Source organism: Pimephales promelas, chromosome 3 (genome assembly GCF_988280905.1).
Source record: "Pimephales promelas chromosome 3, fPimPro1.hap1.1, whole genome shotgun sequence".
In the NCBI taxonomy this organism is placed as follows: Eukaryota; Metazoa; Chordata; class Actinopteri; order Cypriniformes; family Leuciscidae; genus Pimephales; species Pimephales promelas.
Window position 1 is genome coordinate 40,796,159 of NC_142771.1, and position 25,631 is coordinate 40,821,789.

At 38.1% G+C, this 25,631-nt stretch overlaps 1 protein-coding gene across 1 annotated transcript in view; it reads left to right on the forward strand.

Moving 5' to 3' along the window:
• Window positions 1-1,028: 1,028 nt before the first annotated feature.
• The window catches only part of cyth1a (cytohesin 1a), a 92,856-nt gene continuing 68,253 nt past the window's right edge, over window positions 1,029-25,631 (forward strand). The window contains exon 1 of the mRNA XM_089128906.1: window positions 1,029-1,145. Coding sequence (XP_088985032.1) covers window positions 1,127-1,145 — 19 coding nt within the window. The 5' untranslated portion in view covers window positions 1,029-1,126. The remainder of the gene's footprint in view (window positions 1,146-25,631) is intronic.

Below are 25,631 nucleotides of genomic sequence, written 5' to 3' on the forward strand. Positions count from 1 at the left end.
CTAAAGCAAACGCTAATCACCATCATGGTAAATGAAAATAAAATGACATTTAAACCTCTGCCACCTTTTAATAAGAACTTCTGTAAAAGTCTGATAGAAATAAAGTTAGTCTGGATAGCAATAAGTGAAGCTAATAAGTAATGCCGTTTGTGGAGTTGTTTAATCCTTCTTGTAAACAGCAGGTGTTCATCATTGTCTGAATTAACTTTGGAAATTAATTGAAAGTAATTGAAATGATTCACTCAGTCAAGTGGACTATATTGGTGAACTAATGTAGGGAATAGTGACTGAGGGTATAGGGTGTGATTTGTAACACAACCTCTGAGTGTTGACTTTGAGTGCTGTTAATTCACAGTATATACTTTCTCAAAAACGATAAATATCACCCAGAATGTTTTTATACGGTATATTGCTGTTTTAATGGAAAATAGCATGTTACTGTCAAAATCTGGCTTTTTTTCAGCAATTTTTACAGTGTTTATTTATTTTATTTATTTTTTTATTAAACGAATTTGAGAAAACGTTACTGACTCTGTCCAACTGTCCAACCTTATGGAATGCCACATCCCAATGTCTCCTTCCCTCTTGACGTATCCATAATTAATCTAAACAATACAAATTGTCAATTACTTCTGTCTCTAACTATCGCCAAGAAAACTATCCTCATGAACTGGAGATAATAAACTATAACCAAAACCTTTGAACAGCCAACCATCCCGTCAACTTTTTTTCACTTGTTTCCCTGAAGCTCTTTCCTTCTGCATGTTCTTTTCAGGTCAATTGTACATTTTGAACTGCCATTAGGTAAATGTGCAAATCATTTATTTTTTTTAAGCTTTGGTTTGCACCTAATTGTGTTGTCTAAATAGTTATTCCAACACCACCAGAAATATTCAACATGTATGCTAGTGTGCTCCCGCGCACATGCTATGAGTGATGTCATCTCATCTGTTGAGGAGGAGTCGGTCTGAGGCTGAACAGCAGCAGAGCTGCAGCAGAGAGAGAGAGAGAGAGAGAGAGAGAGAGAGAGAGACCGCATGGGCTAGACAGAAGAGAGTAGCTGGATCCCTCCACATCACTGTTGACGCTCCTTCACTGTTCCTGCGTCAGTGTCTGTCAGCTGAAGATGGATGAGGAGAGCTACGGTAGGACATGCGCTTGAATATCTGCTTCATCATGTCCTAAAGTGATGTGCTGTGATTTACATCATGGAGGAAATACTGTAGTCTACATGTTGCGTGTTTCTTGAAACGCAGTCCTGTGATGTTGAAACACATGCATTGTTTGTGTGGTAAACACCGACATCTTGGGAGGATTCGGATGTTATGAGTTTTGGGCATGTCTCAAACAGGTCCTTTAGACTAACCGTGTGCGCGCAGCTGTCAGATCATTCTGCATCAGTTTGTGTTCCTTAGCATAAAAGTGTGAAGCGTAATATTCAATGTGAACAGCAGGGTGTTGAGCGACATGCCTTAGTTTTACATGCAAAAGGTTAGTTCACCCAAAAATGAGGAATATCCCATAATGTAGGCTACTCACCCTCAGGTCATGTGTATGTGATATTCTTCTTTCAGCCAATCATTCACATTCAGAGTTATATTTAAAAAAACAGCCTGGCTCTTCTCAGCTTTATAATGGGAGTGAAAAGAGATTTTAAAACCCAAAAATAGCGCATTCATCCATCATAAAAGTAATCCATACAACTCCAGTGGGATTAATAAACATGAATTAATAAAACATATCCATATTTATGATTTTATAAACTAAAATCACTGGCTTCCGAAGTTCCAGCCAAAGAGTGAACCCTGCTTGATGATATATTGAGGAGCGTGGAAGCGCAGAGAATACACAAAAACCCGTTCACGAATTAGATATGAGAATTTTTAAAGCGAAATGTGGGAGGAGTTTGAGTTTGCAGGCCTATATATTTAGTGAGGCGTGTACTCTCACCTAGCTTATGCTACTCCCTACATCCTACGTCGTGCGTCAAAACTCAACTCTTTCGTGATGCGCGGAAGAACGTTACCGGAAGCTTGTGATTGCAGTTCATAAAGTTATAAATATTGATATTGTTTTTACATAAACGCATAACTGCACTTCACAAGGCGTTTATTATAACAAACTACGTGTGAGAGTTATTTACATTTTCATGTAGCTGACGCTTTTATCCTAAGCGATTTACAATTGCTATATATGTCAGAGGTCGCATGCCTCTGGAGCAACTAGGGGTTAAGTGTCTTGCTCAGGGACACAACAGTGTCTCACAGTGGATTTAAACCCGGGTCTCTCACACCAAAGGCATGTGTCTTATCCATGCAACATCATCACCCCCGTTTAGCATTTTAGCATTCCAATGCTCACATTGCCCTATTTTGGATGGAAAAATGACAAAAAATATTCCTCTCTAAATATATGTTTGAAGTAAATAACACGTTTTTATCCGAATGAGCGTGGGTGAGGTGGGAGGGGGAGGTGGGTGAACCGGTTAGTGGTTTTGACCCCTTTTGCACTTACATTTGTTTGGCAAGTCCTGCAGACCGGGCTGTCAAATGGCAGCGTTAAGATGCAATCCCGCCACCTATTGTGCTTTAGGATGTCAACCAGGTGCTTTCGTTGGATTATTCACGTCATATTATCGTCTCTTTGTTTGGCATCTTGGCTTTACTATATAACAAAGTTAGAGCTTGCGTGCAAACTCGTGTCTTGACATGTAACTAACTTTCTTGAGTGGGTTACTTACCAACACATGCCCTCTCGATTCATTTAAAAAATCTACCGATGGTGAGTGTGCAAAAAAAAGTAGGAAACAAGAAGCAACGGCGCTATAAAACGGGTTATACCTAACTGTACAAAACAGTAATGAATCACTTACATGCTATTTTCAGACCGTACACTATGGCAATATCAACACTAACATTTTATGGCAACGTTAGACGTCACGTTAACACTGTTGGCCAATGACGTGCAAGACTGTCTAACAGCATTCATAAACAGAGGGATGATCCTATTTTTGTTTCCAGGTCTTAATATTCGTTACTGTTTTGTACACATTCTCATTTTAATTATAATTCAAATGCATTTTGACCACAATGTTGTTTATCAATTTTGAAACGGGGGCACTTTTAATTACTTTTGAAACTTTTTGGGGGGGCACCCAAAGGAAACAAGAACATCCAAAGGAAACAAAAACATTCACCCTTTACAAGTGCCCTGGGGACAAAACCATAGTGGACGTAATCGAGTGGACCCTTTCAATCCCATAATGCACTGTAATAACGAGTTTTCAGCAGCTAGAGAATACCCATAATGCACTGTCATGGGCCGAATGAATTCGGAATCATTCATCCATTTTCCAAACCGCTGGTCCAATGTGGGTGCAGCGTTATATCATACAGGTATTTTTAATTAAGACTATTTAAGTTTACACATGCTAGTTTCCATTCCATATAAATCTGTTAATTACTATTGGATCTGGCAGTTTGTTAAGTTTCAAATGACGATTGAACAGCAAGCACACCTTGTGCACTCTCAGTGTCCAAACATTTGCATTCACTCCTTTAAGTGCACTACATTAGTGGAGTAATGTAGGGAATAGTAAATGAGGGTATGGGGGTGATTTCAAACACAGCTTTGGTTTCACTTATAAAAGTGTAAATGTCTATCTTCAGTCTGGTTCATCTTAGATTGTATCCTCTCAGTTTGGATCAGTTTAGATCGTCACTTCCATTCATCTTCCATCAGTAAACTCACAGTGAAACGTTGTTGAGTAAAAATCATACAATTTACTTTATTGTGGTTTTACAACTTCTGAAAAACATTCACACAAATCAAAGGAAAAAGACATTGACTTTGCAGATTTGTGGAATATTTTGATAATGATGAAACTAAATATAGCTTCAATATGCTCTTCTTCAGGATAGCGTGTGCTGTTTTATGTTCAGTGAGATGGAAAGGCTTTCTCTTCTCAATTATTCATTGTTCAGATTGCTGAGAGCAGAATTCATCCCAGAATAGAAAAGTGTGGCAAGTGCCTGTTACAGGATATGATTTCCTGTAAAGGGAATCACATGGTTTATTGCAGTTAGCTTGATTGACAGTGAACTGAGAGAATCTTGCTGATGAAACAATAGCAAAAACTCCTACAGTTTTATGTTTAAGGAGACCAAGAAAACCCCAAGCAACCACCCAGAATGATTGGCAACAACCTTTGCCTGTCTGTTCAGTCCTCCTCAGAAAATGCAATTGATTGTGAGATGTTTTCCGTTAATAACCACTTTTCCAGTACCTTCAATATTATCATGCTTTCTATCAGCTGAACCTCAGTAGAGCTAAACAGTGCACTTAATGCCAAATGTTGCGTGTTGAAAAACTTCTTTTGCCATACAAAAGTTATTCTGTGTCATTTCATAAACACTCAAAACATCAAAACCTGCTGGATCTAGCCTGCTTGAAGGTGCTGGAGCTTCAGATCCAGATGTTACATCTAAACCAGCATCACTGAGAGTTTATATGAGCTGCTTCTGTAGGTTTTTTTAACTGTTGTGGGCCGAAAGCGTGAAGCTCTGGCCACCCGAGAGCTCTCTCCTCCCACACAAACAGTTCAACTTGACACCCGATAAACTCACAAACACATGCAGAACGAGTACACGGCACATTTCACAGCTTTTATTTATACTTAAATCCTGTCAGACTCTTCAGATATGTGAAATACCTCCTGAAACCAACATTTGCATAAAACACTTTCCATTCTCACACTTATATGAACAATTCACATTCTGTTATTATTTACTCACCATCATGTTGCTCTAAACCTGCATTCATTTTGTGCCTCTGCAGTGACGTTTCTGAACTCACATGATACGCCAGGTCAGAGATCAGACAAACAGATATATATACACTTACTGCTTATTTATGAAAATATGAAAGTTCAATACAACTCTATAAGTAGGCTATAATTGTCTTCAGGCATGCCAGAATGTCAGCTTGTGTGCAGTTTTCCGCAGCTCTCTCTGTGTTCACAGATCTGCGGTGAGGAGGACAGGAGGCGTAGGAGGTGCTTTAGCGCTGCATTTCACATCTCTGCCTTTGACGGAAAGACTCGAGATGATTCTTTTCCTACCAGTTTTATGTGCCATACATTCAGAATGCCTTAAAAAAAAACAATAAAGTTCCTGAATTTGAACTGAGGTAGAAAACAGAAACAGAATTTCAATGTAAAATAGAAAACTGTGACTGCTCTAAGTATAGATTTAATGGCTTTTATAATTTAATTTAATTTGATATGAATTAGCCAATATGTTGTATGATTAACAGCTGCTTGTACGATTGATCTAACATTTAATTTTAAAATAGTTTTTTTATGTACAGTACAGTGCTATGAAAGTGTGTTGACATTCTTAACACTGGAGCTTTATTTCAATATGATGTGTCTTAAAATATTTTACAAATTTTTAATTTGACTTAAATATTTTATTCATCAAAAATTTCAAGGAAATGGAAAGTCTCAGTTATTGGTCTAACCTCCATTCCCTGATGGAGGGAAATATTGTGTTGAATGAGAGACACACCTGGTAACCTCAAACACTTCTGATCAGAAAATGCCATTGGGATTTGCGTGTGGAATTTGCATGCCTGGCCATGCCCCAAACACAGGTATACAAGGCAGCCAGTGAGCGTCACACACTTCATGTTTGTTCTGAGTCGCCGAGATGGCATCACAACACTTCAAGTTGGCAATGACATTTCAAGTTGTGACAGGAGAGACAGAATGTCTCATTCCCTCCATCAGGGAATGGAAGCGAGATAACTTTCATATCATACCCGTAACTTTCTGTTGTCACTTCAAGGTTTTGTCGGATGAGAAACACTAGGGATCGATATCCTAAATGTCACTAGTATTGAACTGTCACGGTGCAGATGCGGGCAAGCCTCCTCGTGCTAACAGCAAGTGCAGCAATACTAACTCGCAACCATCCGACACCCAGGGTTAATGACCTCCTCATCTCCAGGGAGAGGTCACTCGGGCCTCCTCATTGAGAAAGGAACACTACCGAGACCACATCCTACACCAAGAGGGAAGTCATTATGTGGAACATGCATCCTGTGGACTCACCAGTAGGGAGTACTACATAGGGAAGAGTCTCTGTGGTGGGCTCCACCTGACAAGCCTGAAGGCAATGCTGAAGCAGTTTCGTATGCATAAGCGGCTTCACAGCAACTGGTGACAGAGATAGACGACGTGGCTTCGAAACCCCTAGTGGAGTGAGCTCTCACTCCCAATGGGCACAGTACACCTTGGTAGGTGTGATAAGCCCAGGGAATGGTGTCCACGATCGAGTGGGTCAGTCTCTATTTGGAGTCAGCCTTCCACTTCTGCTGACCTCTGAAGCAGTCAGAGAGCTACTCAGGATTCCTGAAGCTCTGTGTATGGTCCAGGTATATGCGTAAGGCATGCAGCGGACACAACAGGGACATCCCTCATCAGGAGGGATTGTTTGCAAGTTCACTACTTGGTCCCTGTAGGGAGTTGTGAGAACTTTGGACACATATCCAGGCCGGGGTCTCAGGACAACATGAGAGTTTGCTGGCTAAATTACAGGCATGATTTACTTGTGGAGAAGGCTTGTGCCCTCTCGCTTAATATTCAACAAAATTATTGATCTGACTGGACTGACGCTGTGAGAACTGAACTGAGCTGGATAATTAAGAGTTTTTTAAAAAAATTTTGCAGAAGTGCTTAATAGATTAAATAAACTAATTTATTAATTGATATTTACAGTGGAACTAAATCAACAGTGCTTTGAAATGAACTGTATTGTATAAAGTTCTATGTAAATCAAGGGGACTTGGCTTGTAGGTTCCTCACACTCTTGACAGAGGTGAGTGCAATCAGGAGGACCGTCTTCGAAGAGAGGCCACTAAGCTCAACTGATTGTAAGGGGTATATTTTAAAGGTATTTTTCTGTAAAACCTGTGAGACCAGAGAAAGATCCCAAGAGGGTATGCATGCAGCACCCCACCCTGTCATTTAGGCATCTGTTGTGTCAACAACACGACTGGACACTTGTTCTTGGGGCACTTCTGCCCGTAGAAACACAAGGTCCGACAAAGGGCTGAATAAATAGTGATAAACTGGTGTGATGGCTAGGGTTGCAACGGTATGAGATTTTCACGGTATGATAATCGTCTCAGAAAATATCACGGTTTCACGGTTTCACGGTATACGGTATTAAAACTATCATTATTATAATCAGCATCAGCTACAATGGCCCTTAAATGAATAAAAACAAATATTGTTTTTGGTTGAACATGGTTTATTGTAACAAAGGTTTTTTCAATAGAGTCTTTATGAAATGTATATTTATTTCCTCAGAAATTCTGGGTTGTCTGAAATAACTGATCTGGATTCTGTGATTGAATACAAAATGTATTTTTGAGAATGCAATCAGATAAAATGCAACAACTTTAGTTTGTCTAAGAGAAGTTTAATAAATTAAAACATGGACAAAAAAACTATACACAATAGTAATATATTTTAATCATAGGCTAAACCAAACTTTTTTTTTTCCAGGTTGTAGGGGAGAGCGGGGCACAACCTAACGCTTTTTGCTTTTGGCTCAATTAATTAAAAAATAATTAGGTTAGATTAATACTTTTTTTTACACAAGCAACATGCACATCTCTGCTACAAATGAACACTTAAAGTTTTTTTCTAGGACCTACCATTTTCGTACAGTTGGACTGAAAGTGACAGAAGTGCAAATGTTACAACTTACCCCATATGCGGGGTTAATTGTAACAGAGAGAGGGGTTAGTTGTAACACTTGTGTGTAACACACATAATTCAGTACTATTTTATTTGTATAGTTTGATATTGTTTGTGCATCTGTATAGACAGATATCCATACATATCCCTCATCCAATCATCCTTCTATTATGGATCAATATCATGGATAGAGACATAGAAAAGGGCTGCATAGTTTTGCAATAAATAATAATAAATACAATTATAAATATTGTAATTGCAATTAAATTAGATTTGTGTGTGGCAGCTGCATGATGTACAATTATTATTATTATTATTAATAACAGTTATGATAATACAAATTAGCTTAAAATAAAAATTTAAAGGGTTTATTGCATTAATAACAGGCCATATTTTTAATAAATAAACAAGTTATCATTCATAGAACACTAAATTTTAAACATTTTAAATCCCAACATTGTTTGTGAACGTCTAACAAAGTTAAATGTATACTCAAACCTGAAAAGTTGTGTGGCTCCGTTTTCATTTGATTATCATTGTACACTTGGAGGCTTAGTTGTACCACTCTGTTAGAATTAACCCTGTGTATTTGTGTATTACATATTTTATACCTAACAGTCGCTAGGAATTGCTGACATGTTTCAAAACGGTGCTATGTTTGAGCCAACAAGACGGTGATTAAGGCAATATAAAGTTAGATTTGGAAACGTATACACCCAACTCAGAAACCGAAAAAAACCTATGATGAAAAAAATTACTTTCATGGTGTCAAAACACTCTTTGTCCAGTATCTTCACGAAATATAATCAAAACTTTCCGCAAATTCGCGGGAGACCGTCTTCTGGCAGCAAGAGAAAAATAGCGGAAAGACAGCCTGCTTGATCCTGACGAACTGTGTAAACGGTCCGTGTTACATTTAACCCCGCGTTAACACCTACTGAACACCTATGAGTTTCAGTCAGTGTATTTGATGATTATTCTTTAAAAAAAATAATTATAAAGTGCACATTAAGTGTTCTCTGTCTAGATATGTTCATGTGTTCACGTCTTCGTAGTGGCTGAGACAGCTTTAAAAACCATGAGCGTCATGCGTACTTGAGTGTGTACTAGATCTACTAGACGAAACGGCGCTGCTCATTCAGAGACACGCTGAAGGGGCTTGCACACCAGTCTTTTTGCGTTGTATATTCACAGACACGCACATCGCGATTTGATTTAGGCTACTGCATAGCTATATTTTGCTTTATTTATCCATCTATCTTTTTAAATCGCACATTTTACGTGGCATCGGTTTTGTAACGCAAAAAGACGCATGTGTGCGTCTTTTTGACAGACCGGGATTCCCTCAGCATGACAGAAATAATATGGCCTTAAGTTATAAAAGTTATGAATAACCTTTATCTTCACGGAGGGATGGTGTTCCTGAATATGGGAGAACATGTTCGACGTGTTTACTCCTTTTGCAGCCACTCTTCGTCCACATATCTTGCAAACTGGATATCCATCTTCAAGGACAACATCACGATCGTTTTTCGGATATAAGTTACAAAATATTCCCATACTGCAGATTTTATTTTATTTTTTTTGGCGGGAGATAGAGATTCGCAGCCTCTGTCTCGGACATTTTCAGCGCTGTACGGATATGGAGTAAGCACTAAGCAGTCAAGCTGAAAGAAGTTGCATGCGGCAGTGCAGGTGAATTCTTTTTTTTTTTTTTTTTTTTACTGCGGATAAGCAAATGTGCACGATATGATAATCGTACATGTCAATATCGCGATAAACCGTCATACCGGTATACCGTTACAACCCTAGTGATGGCCATATGTGTGCCGCTGTGCCGTGCCTATTTCAGGACTCAAGCCTGAAGCCAGAAGCCAATGCTTAAGAGGTCTCATATGCATCAACCCTAACTTTGTGACCGTGGTATTTCAGTGGTACGTTCTGTGGCACGATCACCATAAAAGCAGTCTAACTCCACACCAAGAAAAGCTATGCTTTCCACTGGGAAGAGCCTACTCTTTTCCCAGTTGACCCAAAGTCCCAATCGAGGACTACGTCCCTTTGTGCACATAACAAATCTCAGGAGTGGGTTAGGAATAGACAAGGTAGTTGAGTATGTGAATGCCCATCTCCCTAAGTGGGGCAAGGTCAGCCTCTGCGACCTTTGTGAAAATGCGTGGAGAAAGGGACAAAACAAAAGGAAGGACCTAGTAATGATATACTCGTCCTTCAAAGGCCAACTGCAGAAGCGGTCTGTGCCAAGGAAGGATCGAAACAAGGATCACTATGAGGGACAGCGATCTCGGCCCAGAGGACTGCTCTGTTCTCGCTTCTCGGCTCGTGAGGTAGAAAGCACTCTGTTGGACCTGGGCGGGCGCCTGAAAAACTGAATCGCATTGCAAAAACTAGACACTTCTGATGAGCCAGCATAAAGGACTGGGAAGCGCTTGTCCAGACTCTGTACTAGTGGCACCGATGGAATGATACCCAGTGTATCCGAAGTTGGCAGTTTGTTGCAGGGTAAGCCATGTCGGGAGGCTTTTCATCCCTTGTTACTCATGGTGAATGATTGGAAACCCCAGATCACCCTAAGTGCTCGCCACAAGGCCTCGTACATGGAGGGAGAAGGACCAGGACAGGAAGCAGCAGAGGAGACTTAAAAAAAGTAAGAGAATAAGAGAGTCACGACCGCAATGTTCCCTTGGGTATGCTCTCGCAGCGAGAGCGTGATACTACGGTGGCCGAGAGGTGCAAAACAAATCACAATTATAAAAACAAAAAAACAAGTCAGAAAACACAACAACAAATCTGAAAACAAATTAACAAATCAGAAAACAAAAACAAATCTGAAAACAAATTAACAAATCAGAAAACAAAAACAAATCTGAAAACAAATTAACAAGTCAGAAAACACAACGACAAGTCAGACAAAACGGAAAAGGTAGGTATATGTGGCGAATGGAATACTGATCGCTGATTGGACGAGACATCTGTCAATCAAGACATACAGGCAGAAGAAAGATCGATTCGCTTGTGCATGTGTAAATATTAGCTGTATCGTCTAGGCTAGGGCTATTCAATTGGCGGCCCGCGGGCCAAGTGCGGCCCGCCAATCATCTCCATCCGGCCCGAGAGCACTCCAACCTCCCCCTCCTATTTTCTGGTGGTGCGGCCATAGACATCTCTATATGATATCTATGGGTGCGGGTGCCGGCTAAATTTGGTTTGATATGCGCGTGGCCGCAGTGGCGCGTGCAGCTGTATACGCACTGTGTGTGTACCACGAGCGCTCCGACTGACCTGAGAAAAACGTTTTCAGTCCGAATATTTCAGCAGTTAATATGTGTGTCCCGTATTTCTGTCGACTGAACCAGCGATATTAATCATTTGTTGGTTCGATTCCTATCTCCTTTTCACGAATTGGCCAAACGCGCGTGCATAACAGTAGGAAACGATTCGGATTCGTTCGGACCGTTCTGTCACTGAATCATCTGAAGCGGTTTCTCGGTCAGTAAGAACAAATAGAGAACAAAATAGCGCTGGGTTCAGTTGTTTCACTAGTTTACTTTGAACTAGGCAGCGCGGTCCAGTGCATAACCGAACGCAAGCTTAAAGGAGTTGCGTTTACTAATAGTGGTAGGAAGATTTTAATTTGAAAAGTTTTGTTCTCCATAATATCACTAAATTAGCCGGCTAAATAGACAGCTAATATTTACACATACACATGCGAATCAATCTTTCTTCTGCCGCAGGCGCAGTCTGCTGTACTTTCTGTATGTCTTGATTGACAGATGTCTCGTCCAATCAGCGATCAGTATTCCATTCGCCACATATACCTACCTTTTCCGTTTTGTCTGACTTATCGTTGTGTTTTCTGACTTGTTAATTTGTTTTCAGATTTGTCGTTGTGTTTTCTGACTTGTTAAGTTGTTTTCAGATTTGTTTTTGTGTTTTCTGATTTGTTAATTTGTTTTCAGATTTGTTGTGTTTTCTGAATTGTTATTTTGTTTTCTGAATTGTCGTTGTGTTTTCTGACTTGTTTTTTGTTTTCATAATTGTGATTTGTTTTGCACCTCTCGGCCACCGTATGATACACCCACAAACTCTGTTTCATCATGAGTGCGGCCCATACACCGAAGACAGGGCAATTCCCTGTCTGAGGGAAAAAGAAGGACATTGAGAAGGACTTGGCCTTTAAAAAGACGTATCCGCTGTGAATCTCTTTTAAAGGAATTCACTCCTCTGAGGAAATCTGCCACTTTGAGAAAGCCACTGATGTACACAGGGGAACTCCCTGCGCGTATCTGTGCCAACGCTGAGAGAGGCTGCTGATGGTGCTCTGCTTACAGCAGTAGTGTCAAGATGAATGGAAATAGCTTCTCATGAAGCAGACTGATCTCATGAAGTAGCGTGTGTATGACACGCCAATTCGTATTTCCATTTTTGGCGTGCTATCAAGACGCATAATCGCTTTTCAGCGTGTTAATGAACGCCGTTGACTTAACGTTATATAAATATATGACTTACCTCAACCCCATCCCTAAACCTACCCGTCACTGGGGTTAATGGCATTTATGACTGGACATTTGACGGCGTGTACAGACACGCGGAATGACGCGGACGTTAATGGCGTAGACATACACGCGGATACACGCGGCTAGCTCAAAATGCGTAGAGATAAATGCTTGACTCCAAAGTGGCGTGTATGTTTACGCAAAAGTCATGATGTCATGCTGCATGAAGAGAAACTGTGCATAGGCTCCAAAGAACAAAGATGAAGTGTGTGATGCACGGTGGCCGCCTTATGTATGTCCAGGGGCGTGGCCATGCAAACTCCACACACCAATTCCAATGGGCTTTTACGTCAGATGTTTGGGGCTCCCAAGTGAGTGACACAAAGGGAACAATATTGTGTTCAGTACCCGGAATTGCTTTCTTTTGACAGAAATAACTTTATTAGGTGTCTTTTTTTTAACCTTCAACTGGTCTTCGTTTCCTATTTACACTTCTGGGCTTCGGGGTCTATACGACCCCAACAATTGAATGAGTAATGGTACAAAAAATATACATTTTTAATCATACAAATTATATATCATTTTTTTTGTTTACTTCTCATCTATTCATTAATGCTGTGTTTTTGGAGATATAAAGTACTTTTGTATCCATATACCACACAATTCCTCCACTACACCATTAGCTTGCATATGAAATATTATTATTATTTTTTTTTTATGATTGCATTTATGCTCTAGTACTAGGCCTTCATTTCTGTGTAAAAATGTTCAGATTTATGCCGGGTTATTTTTTATTTAATTTTTTTTGACACATGAAGAAAATATATTTAGTTTTTTTCCCACATTTCCCATTCATTTCAATGTGGGGTCATATTGACCCTGAAGAACAGAAGTGTAAACTTTTTTTTTACATACCTTCAGAACAACCAAATCAAACCAGTTTTTTGTCTATGTATAGATAGATAATGTAGAAAAGTTTCAAAATCGTATTCCACCGAGATGAAGGGAACCCTTTTTATTAAGTAAAAGTCGTTTGGGGTCGTATAGACCCCATGACCCGATTGAGGGCTACATAATTATCCATTTTATCACAGCACTGTGGCTACATGAAGTATACATGAAATTATCACATATTTTGTGATAGAAATATAGTATTTGGGATATAAATTATTTAAATTATTGAGAGAGCAGCTCTAAATGTTTTGTATGCTTGTTTTTATCAAAACAAATTTCCTGTACTGTTCTTTACACACACACACACACACACACACACACACGATTGGATGGGTTACCATACTTGCCCTTCACATGTCACTTCCACTCTTCAGGAAAGCGAGTCACCGAGATCATGAAGACCCCTGGGTTAAAATAGTTACTAAAATCACAATTCTGCTGTATCAGCTTTAGACCTCCAAGGAAAGGTGTGAAATTTAGCTGAGGAGAATGAGATTACCAAAGAAGATTCCCTAACAATTGAATGACTCTCAGCAGTAGTCTTGACACTTGATGGCCTCTGAGGGGCAGCGTTGTATGATAATTTAAGTCAGGGGTTCTCAACTCCAGTCCTAGCGACCCACCACTGCTCTGCATATTGTGTATATCTCCCTTATTTAACACACCTGATTCAGATCCTCAGCTTGTTAGGATCCTAACGAGGTGTGTTAAATAAGGGAGACATATACAGAGCAGTGGGTCGCGAGGACTGGAGTTGAGAACCCCTGATTTAAGTGACTTCTGTTGCCTTTTATCAGCATTTTCAGAATAATGAAAGGAATATAGGAATAATATATAAATAAAACATAAATAAATGAAATAAATGTTGTAATTTAGTAACAAATTTGAGATGACCTGGGGTAGACAAAATATCTAAAGTATATCTAAAGTTCCCAAACTCTTGACTAATTTGGAAACATAAATTGTGATTTGCATGGTATGGAATAAAAGCTTTATAATAATAAAAGCACATATGCAAAAGCCATGAACATTTCTAAAGTTTTTTTCCCCCTATTTATGCTCAGCTGGGATTTTTATTTTTTATTTTTTGGTCACTGTATTGGTAAATTCATCATAGTTTCATTTGAATTGCAAAGAAAACATCTGTTGTATCTTATAACTACTTTTACGACACGGAAAATCCAACATTTGTGTACGATTTTTACGTGAAATATTTCTAGCTTTCCAAAATTGGAGAAATTAAAATAACAATGGGTAATCAAATATAAGGTTCTATCTGACATTTTTGCCAAAATTAAGCTATTCCCATATTCCTATTCTGTGACAACTTATTTACATTATTTTTCTTATGTTGTGTACATTTTGGGACTTTTCATTTAGAAAACAAAAAGGTGCAATCTAATGGAAGGCAAACATGTTGGAGCTCAGTATCTCAAAATAGCATATAATTCCAAGACGGCGTATACATATATGAACAATAATAATAATCTTAAAGGACTGTTGTCATGTAAATTCCTTGCTCAGATGTGTGTACTTCACTGCTTTGGTCTTTCAGAAGGTCTCAGAGGGAGGTGAAGGTCAGATGTGAGCAGAGCTGCTGAGTTGTCCTGTGTTGTGTTTCAGTTCCCTGACTCTGCAGCTCACACGTGACACTTTTGTCCCTCAGCCTCTTTCTTTTCCTCGCTGTACTCGTGATTTTTCACTCTCTTGACTGTGATTGACAGAAAGACAGTCTGAATGATAATTGGCCGAGGCGTGTAGCGTGTTAGTTATGCGACTGCCGGGTGATTCGCAGTAATGCAGGCACAGTTGATGGCAGTCATTGAAGGGAAAGACATTAAAGGACAACTATCAGTGATCCAGCTGTATAGAGTTGCACACTGCATTTCAGTTTCATATGCAGGATATTGCTTCAATGAAAGGGGAAGAACAGTTGTGGTAGACAAGTTGTGAAAATAAGACATTTTATTTTCACAACTTGTGGGCCAGAACTACTCTTCCCCTTTCATTTCATAAAGCAATCTTTGGACACACTTTATTTTAAGGTGTCATTGTTACAGTGTAGGATTTGGTTTGGTTTAGTTGCATGTTATTATGCATAATTTACAGTTATTAATATTGTAATATGTGTAAACAAGGACTCTGCAAATTATAATGTTACCATAACATATTAGATCACAATGCCAACCTCAGACATGATATTACTGGAACTGACAACAATGTGTACATTTTAATAGATTTTTACAGAAAGGAATTGAACATATTTGTAAAATAAAGATCTGACCTTTATTATGCTCGGACATTCTTTGGCATAGGTTGATTTTATGTAAGAAAAATAAAATATAAATTATGTAAAAAAGTCAACACAATACATCTCTCATTTCACTTTGACAATATGATGTATTTCAAGGATATTCAAAATGAATAAGAATGTGGGGCAGGCCTTACTTTTATACTGAGAAACGATTGGATGGAAAAAGTGGGCGGAGCCAGAACGGTTCCTAACTTCATTGAACTTCATATGGAACTTCACCATAGTTTAATTGCATTGTAAAAAAGCATCTGTCGGATCTTATAACAACTTTTACAACATGAACTGGAAATAACATCGAACAATTGTTCAAGATTTGCACACATATATAAAAAATATACCTTTCTTTAAACCAATAAAAAAGGGAGAAAGAAAAATAAGAGATTAACCTGCACTATGCCGATAATAAGGAAAAACAGTGAAACACTATTGAATGGCAAAAACCCAATATCACGGGAATTCGTACGAATTTTACGAGGTGGCTAATTCGTAACAATTCGTATGACCTCTCTCGTACGAATTAGTATGATTTTTGCTAAATCGTACAAATTTTACGAATTGGCTAATTTGAATGAAGTCGTACTAATGACCTCAGACCCCGCCCCTAAACCTACCCATCACGTGGGTTTAGACAAATCGTACTTTGTAATCACTCGTACGAATTCGAACTCATTGGTCGTGAGATAGCGTAGACTGCTGAAGCAAATGGGGATTTTTTTTGCTGTTGGGTTTTGTTTATGCAATAGCCCACCTGATCTGAGGAAGTCATTTCAGAGGAGAAACAAGTTTTTACATTATGATAAAATGTTATGAAGTACAATCTTGCCTTTGTTTATTCGGGATAGTGTCCATTAAAGGACTAAATAAACATCACATACTTTACATCTGCCAAATATATTGCCTTTTTTTAAGACACAGTGCACAAAGAGATGTATGTTTAAAGGCACCTGACCGGTCACAACAATAAATAATTTATTTTCAAAAAATAAAGACAATTAGAAATCAACAACTAATGCCTAGTTCACACTACATGATTTTAAAATGTCGGGCTGAACTGTGCAGTTCACACTACATGACTTGCTCTCAGTGAAATCATGAGTGTTCAAGTTGTTTAGCTGTTCACACCACACAACACAACGTGATAGATCCACAACAGGAGGTAACTCACTACACGAGTTAACAACGCACTACACAGAGATACAACCACGATCGGATGATAAGAGCATATCATTTGTGACTCAATGAGAGCTGTTTCAGTACTATAGTACGGTCTAAATCCTGAAAATAATCAAACAAATAACGAGTTGACAAGAACACGATTCTATCTGGTCTAGAAACCATGTTTTGTCACGAAAAACCACGCAATAAAACGAACCAGAAATGACGCGAAACTGCAGAGAAGAACACAACACGCGAATATGGACGTCAGACAGAAACTAGTGCTGCACACTGTTTGCTCGACGATCTGCTCTGAGAAAAAAAAAATGCAAAAAAGAAAAAGTAAGATTTACCTGGTGTCCTCAACCCATGCGTTGCTATGATTGGCTGTACTCATGACATCACTGAGATTGAGTCGCGCGACTGCTCGAGATATCTAGCATGCTAGATATTTTTCTGAGCTCGGTGACCTGTCTGCGAGGTGTCTGCGAGCTGTCTTTGATGCGTTGTTGGCTCTTTCACACTATCGGATTGGCGAGCGTTAATCGTCCGCTAATCGCCCGCGATTTGCACGCGATAACACCCTGACTTGTCGGCGACTCAACGATTTGCAAATCGGGCTTAAATCGGGCTTAAAATCACGTAGTGTGAACTAGGCTTTAACAGGATTTCTTTGAGCGTCAAAACTTATCTACACTCACTGTGCTACAAATTGTGGAAAGAAATATTCCCCTGTAGTGGTACTTGAAACCAACAAGAAATATTTTAATCTTCTGTTCTGTCTGATCTAATTCAAATCACAACCTGCTAGTAGCAAAAATGTAATTGTTGGTTTAATTTATATTGTTGACATTTTATCAAACTTCCATGCCTCACCATAAGTTCAATTAAAAATAACAGACTTTAAACGCTCGAACACAGACAGAAAACTTTCACTGAGAACGCTTCAAGTATGTGACTCCACCCATGTTCTAAGCACGTCTATGGCACGCACCATAAAAAAATATATTAATCTCACATTACATTCTCCATTCATCTGATAAACCCTAACATATAAATACACATCTTTAACGTGCTTACCCAGACAGCAAACTGACATTGAATCAACGTGGAAATGACGTCTCTCATGACATTGAAACAACGTTGATTTTGCTCATCAAATTAATGTTGAACCAACGTCAGACGCGGCATTCTTCAAAGCTAAATGAAAATCGAAAATTGGTTTGCTTTCATAACGTTGAAACAACGCGTTGATTTCAAGTTGATTTTCCGTTAGTTTTGAAAGAATGACGCGTCTGACGTTGGTTCAACGTTAATTCGATGAGCAAAACAATGTCAGATCAACGTTGTTTCTATGTCATATTTCCACGTTGATTCAATGTCAGTTTGCTATCTGGGTAACCATCTAGAAAAAGCTGTTTATATAGCCTTCTTTTACAAAAATTAATCCAATACCTGTTAGTTCTTGACCAAACACACCACGCTCTTAATAAATTATATCCTAGCGCTACTAAACCAAATTACTACTAAATTAATAGTAAAACAAACTTCTTATGTTCTGCTTCGGAGCCATTAATTTCACCGCGGCGATCGTCTTGTACTCCACCGGTGGCGCTTTAATAGGTTGACCACGGAAATGTCGGTGGAAGCCCCACACTGAATATCAAATTCTACGCCATCTCTGCCTAAGAAAACAAGCAAATTAATACACATATTAATAACCAGTAACATTACATAACAGCATACATATTTACATAACCGAATAAATACTCACTGACGAAGCGTTTGATTAATTTCAATTTCACAGGACTTTTATTCTTGTTGGCCTGCAAAAACGAGGTCCTTTTCTCTGCTGCAAACACGACTACATGATGAAACTCATCGCGACTTGTTTGAAGAACGGCATTAAAAAAAATTTGCCGCTCCTTACCGCTTTTTTTCACAGGGGTAAGGTTGTGAAGATATCCACAAATTTCATCTTTAATTTCCTCAACCTTAAGTTTTTTGACGGGAGAAGCCATTTTACACGGTTAGCTATCCACAAGTTTCCTACGCCCCATGAGGCCTTGCGTCAAAAGTGGGCGTGACTTCCGGTTCGAAGTAAACAAAGCGCGACTTGACATACTTGACACTCGTTCATTCAACAGTTGACAGTCATTCAAGTTATAGCGATCCAAACTAGCTAACGATGTGGGAACACAACCTCAATGAAATTAAAAAGGGTGAAATAACAGTGCCTTTACCCTCCGCAGTAGTTGATTGGGAGTATTATAATAACATTATTAATAATCAATACTCATTAAGGCATGGTGACAGACAGTTGTGCGAGCTGACAAACAATTAAAATAAAAAATACACACTTAGTCATTGTGCTTTGGAGTTTATTCAAAATTATAAATGAATGTGCTGCTTGAATACATTAACTGGCACATTTGGTATTCTGTCAACACAGGCTGTGATCCTGAGTTTAGGTGTAACATCAGTAGCGAACAGCCAATCACATGCTGGTAGAGTTTATAGAATATTAAGAATTTAAACAAATGTACACAGGAAGATTCGTCGTCTTTTGGGAGGTGATGGAAACTACAGTCGTTGGCAGGATCAGAGACGGGCTCTGGCAGGATCACTCCGATTTCGTTTTCAGCTTATGTTAAAAAAAATTACGTTTAAGCCACTAAATTAGTTTAGTCAGGTTATACATACAACCGCGAACAGCACATGTTGTCCCTGAGCTCCGTAACGACATCTCTCATAAAGATTTGCGTCTTTAAATAGTAAAATAATTCTCCGAAAAACAGCTAGCCTCTTCGCTAACTAACACACAAAATACCATTGGAATGCTACTTCCGCCGCCTCACCGGAAGTTTCACCATTTTATTTTTTACAGGAGCGCCCCTCGGAAACTTGTGGATACCGCAGACGCTTCTTCTTCTGCTTCTTCTTTTCCCTTCCGTTCAAAACGCAAATAAAATACAGTCATTTGATTCCAAACAAGGACATTAGAGTCTTTTGGTCACAAGTGAATCAGTTTCAAATGACTCAATTTCAGAGTCATTTTGTTTCGAACAAGTCAATTTAACAGTAATTTGATTCCATACAAAGACATTTCAGTCTACAAGCCAGTCTTTGCATACGTTATTTTGATTTAAATTAGTCTATTTATGGGTTATTGTGTTTCGAACAAGTGAATTTCAGACTGATTCAATTTAAGAAACATTTACATTTAATCATTTAGCGGACAATAAGCGACTTACAAATCAAAAGAGCAATACAGGAAGTTAAACTAACAGAAGTACGAAGTGTGTATATATTTTATAACTACATACCAAATAAAAAAAGAAGAGAAAGAAAACATTAAAATTAATGAATCAAATGTTGCCAAAAACGATACAATATTTCCTTACATACAAGAAAGAAGTTATTCTGTTTCAAAAGTCAATTTAACAGTCATATTATGTTAAAAAAAAATTCACTTGCAATTGACGTAATTATTCTCTTTTGGGTCTGACTATTTCTAACTATAATTTTCTTAATTTTGGGGATAAACTAATTTAATGTTGACGCATTGTATTGCGAGTTGTTGTAATTTAATAAACCTCGGCAAGTGTAACAGGGACAGAATGTGTTCAGTTAAAATGTATGTATTGTTTGTTATAATTTACACAAAAAAGGTTTACTTTCACATATATCTGATATATACTTGTCTTAGAATGAGGGTGTTTTCCCTTTAATTGCTGTGACGTCACCATGAGTCTTTAAATTTCCTGTTTTGTCTCCACCTCTTCCTCTTGAGCATTGTTAATGCACTGAGGAGGTGAGTTATTTTTGGCTCTTCTTAATCTTAATTAATCCGTACTTTAATAATTGGTTTTATGTTTATATTTTCACTACAATGTATGAATACTGTGTTACTTTACATATCTGTATGGTTATTTTGGTGATTTTGTCCTGATTGAGTTATATTTTTGACTTTGATCCATATATGTGGAGATGAAAGCACATGGTGACTAAGGCTGCATTTACACTGCAGGTCTTGATACCCAAATCCGATTTTCTGACTATATCCGATTTTTTTGACGACCTGCTTACATCATCTTTTAAAAGTGACCCATATCCGATTTTTGCATTCACACTATGCACTGCTGAAACTACCAAATGCAGACGTTCTGATGGTTCTGAACCGGGAAATCCAGCAAAACAGCACGAAATTCAATGGATGCAGATGCGAATATTTTTTTTTTCTTTCCACAATATAAGTCATCAAAACATTGGTCTCGTACGGCGGAGAAAAAGAGGAGAGGCTCTGGCCATGAGCACTTAAAACGATGCCTCATATCTTGTGAAATGTCTTCAAAAACGGATTTATTTCTGTAACAACCCTGCATTTTTGCCTGCACTCTTCACCCCAAACACTCAAAACAAAAGACATGAAACCTCCGCATTGCTCCACTGTGTGTATCCTTTCTTCCATCGCGCGGCTCGCGCCTATAATCGCGCAGTTTTTAATGACGCATGACTCGCATTTACTGGGGAATATCCGATTTGTCTGCTTACATGGCACACGCAAATGCACGTATTTGATTCATATCCGATTTATACCACATATGAATGAGGCCTGAATCCGATCTGAGAAAATCGGAATCCATGCGTTTTTTTCCTGCTTACACGTTCACCGGTCATATCCGATCTGTGCCACATGAGAGGAAAAAATCGGATTTGGGTCACTTGAACCATGCAGTGTAAACGAGGCCTAAATGTACGTCACATTTGTTTTATAGTGTTATATAGGAGCGTCTCACTCAAGACTGTCCTATATGTTTTGTGTATCAGGTATGTTTTCCCAGTTTAATGTTGCTCTTGAGCATTCAAACCGTATTCATTTTATAGCCCTTAATCCCGTAATTGTGGACAAATGTGGGCACAGAGGACTCAGGTGTGATCCTAATTTTTATGTATTATAAATGTTATATCACTGTCTTCGATAAAGTTTTGTCTATCCATTTATTGTGGTTTTTTTTATTTTGGGGGTATTTTTGAATTTATTTACTTCAAAAAGTACCATATTTTTTAATTTTTAACTACATTAAAATATTATTCCAATAAGTTCTTAGAGCTGAAACCTAAATATGAAGTGACTTTGCGGTCACCTGGTGTCTTATTTTAGTATTAAATTAACAAAAAAAACAATAATATCAATAGCCACTAAATGAAGTTTTGTTAATAACTAAGTTCGGGAGGAGCACGTTCAGATAATTAACACGAGTGGACGGCAATCAGCAATCAGCAACCAATGATAAGAGGGTATATATAGACTCAGCAGTCTTACCTCGATCCATTGGCAGTTTGCAGCATCCCTCCTCCACCCCTTCTCCACACTCCTAGTCCTGCACACTCCTCTTTCTAAAAAATCACTTGCATACGGGGGGAGTACTCTGGGTTCGGGCAGAATTCCGAGCACGGAGCCCTCCCTCCGGACAGCACGCCAAATACGCATTGAATCTTACTCACTCAAAATTATATGTAAGTGTGAACTCGTGAAATGGCCATAGTACTTAATGGCTGCATATATAGGCTTAACTCTATGAACCACTGTATAAAATGAATTTGACCTCTTAAGTTTTTGACTATCACAAGTTAAAATTGTAATTTAAAAAAATGTATATCTGTGTTAGGTGAGACTATACAAAGATGCCAAAATATGCTTAGATAAATATGACCATCATTGCACGTCATTGCGTCATTACATCAGTGAAAGGTCCGCTTCGGCGCTGCAAAAATCATACTGCTCGTGTACTGCACTGTTTAAATACACTTGACAGTCCTTATTTTTTTCTTGTCAGTCCTCATAGAAATAAATAAATAAAGTATAAGGGATAATGTATAACCAGGCGGTTGTTTTAGTGAATACAACCCCGCAAACTCTAAAGCAGAGGGGTCTTGATCAGCCTGAAGGGGTTATTCGCTGTAACAACCGCCTCGCTATTTTCCCACTTATAACATATACCTACCAAATAAATCAATAATTTAACACAAAATATTTATTTAAAAACGAGTTTATTCATTCAAAAACGATTATTACCGGAGTGAACAGAACTACCTCCATAGCAACATGATCTAGCTGTTAAAACATGCAATTGTAAAATATGTGACCAACAAAAAAGGCTATAACGTTATATGAAGTAAAAATTAAAAAGTTATAATCACCAGTTAAAGGGAACAGCTTTAAATCCCCTCAGCAAATTTGAGCCGATATGTTAAATAGTTTAACAAACATTAAATAAAGGGCTAAACTGAAATTATACTTTCTTACATTTGAAAGCATATTGCCGTTATCACTCCGACTCCGCTAACGGTCGACATTTTTTAGTTTTTGAACAAGATAGCAAAGCTGCGCATAGGATTGTGGGTGATTTAAGACCGCGAAGGCTACACATATGCATCCTTTCCTGTGTATGGGATATTTTCCAAACGAAGGACTCAGTCCTTGGTTGAAATTCTGAGGATCCTCGACATTGGAACAGTCCTTCGACGGACGTCGATGACGTAGCATCCTCGAAATTCCGGCTTCCGAGGATCCTTCCTTGACATTGAGAAACGCCTCGAGAGAGGGGGTGATGAGCCACGTGGATTGATTGGATCATACCAAAAAACATGGTCAGACATTAGCCCAGCTCTGTCATAGGCTCATTGAATGCATTGTTTGTGTGCGTGTGTGAGTTTTTTTTTGCCATGCTGAGAATGTTGTACAGGATCAGCCCTTCATTTGTGTGTATGTTATATATGCATTGTATTGATCTATTAATTTATTTTTACAAAAAAACAAGAAGAATGCTCTAAATTACAGTTTTTCCCATTCATTTCTATGGGTGCCCATTTTTGGGCAAATACGGGATTAAGGAGTTTTTTTTTTTTTTTCCACCCACTTAACATTGTAGAATTAAGGCAAAAAAATGTGTGTGTGTTCTGGAGGCAAACTTAGGAAAAGTAGCCAAGTCTTGTACCGCTCAGATCAAGGGAAGTATTTTTTAAAAAAGAATCAAAACTATTTTGCCCAAATTTGTCCAGAATACGGTTTTAGGGTTAATGCACTGAGGAGTGATATATAGGAGCGTCTCTGTCCTATGTGTTTTGTGTATCAGTAAATCCAGTGAAACCGCTGCCTTTGGTCCAGTGTCTTTCTCTTCTACAACGCTACACACAACGCAGACAAGTGTTATTATAACTGGTGTCATATTACATCCTCTTTTGGTCAACCTGTTTTTTTTTTTTTTTTTTTTTTTTTTTGTATTCTAAAACATCTAAGGTGGAAAAAGGCTGTTTTTGTAACATGAAATATGATTTTCAAAAAAGAAAAGAAAGAAAGAAAATACACCTAACAACTATTGACACTTATTGCAAAGAACTGCTATTTTTAGTGCAAATAGAATATATCCCTGAAAATATGCTTATTGTAAATAGGGGTGTAACAATACATCGATATGGATCGATGCATCGATCAAAAGTCTAACGATACGATGCATCGATACCACACAAAATATCGATATACGGTACCTTTATTTTGACACACTCCACATCCTCAAATAACTTTTCTCCGCTGAAATAGACGCCTGACAAGATTGACTGAACCCTTTTTCACAAAAGCTGGTATTTTCCACTGTTAAGGCATCGCAAGTTTGTTTTACAGCAGAAACGACAAGCCCCGAAAAGTCTGTTTTAGCAAATCAATGCGCAGTATTCAGGTCAGGTGACAAGGCTGCTTGTCACTTTGAAAAGACGCGCTGGCTGAGAGGAGTTTCGTCAAAGCTGACTAAAAGTGATCGAGGATGGATTTCAGCAAACTAGATAAACCCATGATATCTTCTTCGGGTTGTAAAAGGAAAATAAAAGTTGAAACTTTTTCACGGAATCTTGCTAAAACGTGGTGAGTGAAAAGCTCTCTGTATTGCATGTAAGTGTTAATGAGTCAGCCGCTCCCATTTGGAAAAAAAAAACTGTGGTGTCGTCAATAAATTGTAAACTGCTGCAAGTAAAAAAAAGTGTAGATTTGTAGTGTAGATAAACAGATTCGATTTGTTTAAAGAATTCTTTAATTAAAAAATTTAAAAAACCTATAACATGACAAAGCCAACAACAAAAACAAAAAAATATTACACTACAAGTTAAATTTTCAAGTATGTCTATTTAAAACTGTACCAAGTACATCACTTGTCTTGCATAAACAAAATAAAAATCTTTATAGACATTTCAGAACAAATGTAAACAAAAAGTGCAAACAGTTTAAAAAATAGATAAAATCCAGGCATTGCAATTACCACTTCAAATAAAATAAAATTAGAAGTACAACATAAAAACGTCAACTGTTACACAATATTTTTTTAAAACCACAATATATGCAGTGGTGGAAAGAGTACTGAAAAAACATACTCAAGTAAAAGTACCATTACATTCCAAAAAATGTAGTGTGAGTAGAGTAAAAAGTACTTGTCCAAAAAACTACTTGAGTAAAAGTAAAAAAGTAGCTTATTTAAAAGTACTCAAGAGTAGTGAGTAGTGAGTACTGAGGTGCGGATTCTAACCCTTATAATAAACACTGTGCACTACAACTTATAAGTTTAAAAATGCACATAATAGAATTCACATTATATTTTGTTCTTTGTAAGAAAGATTGAAGAATATCTATCATCCATCTTTTTAAAATGCATCAAATCAGTACACTCATCACCATTTAAATCATATTATTTGGGGGGGAAAGCATTTAAAATTAGGCGAAAAGCCACTGGGCCTGAGCATGTTATTGTTGCACATAAAATATCAATATTCATAACTGTGCAAATAATTCAAAAACCTTTAGAAACTCATATGATAGTTCAGCATCACACACCAAGAGATGGGTTGAATAAAAAAATACCCAATTTCTCTCCAAAACGGT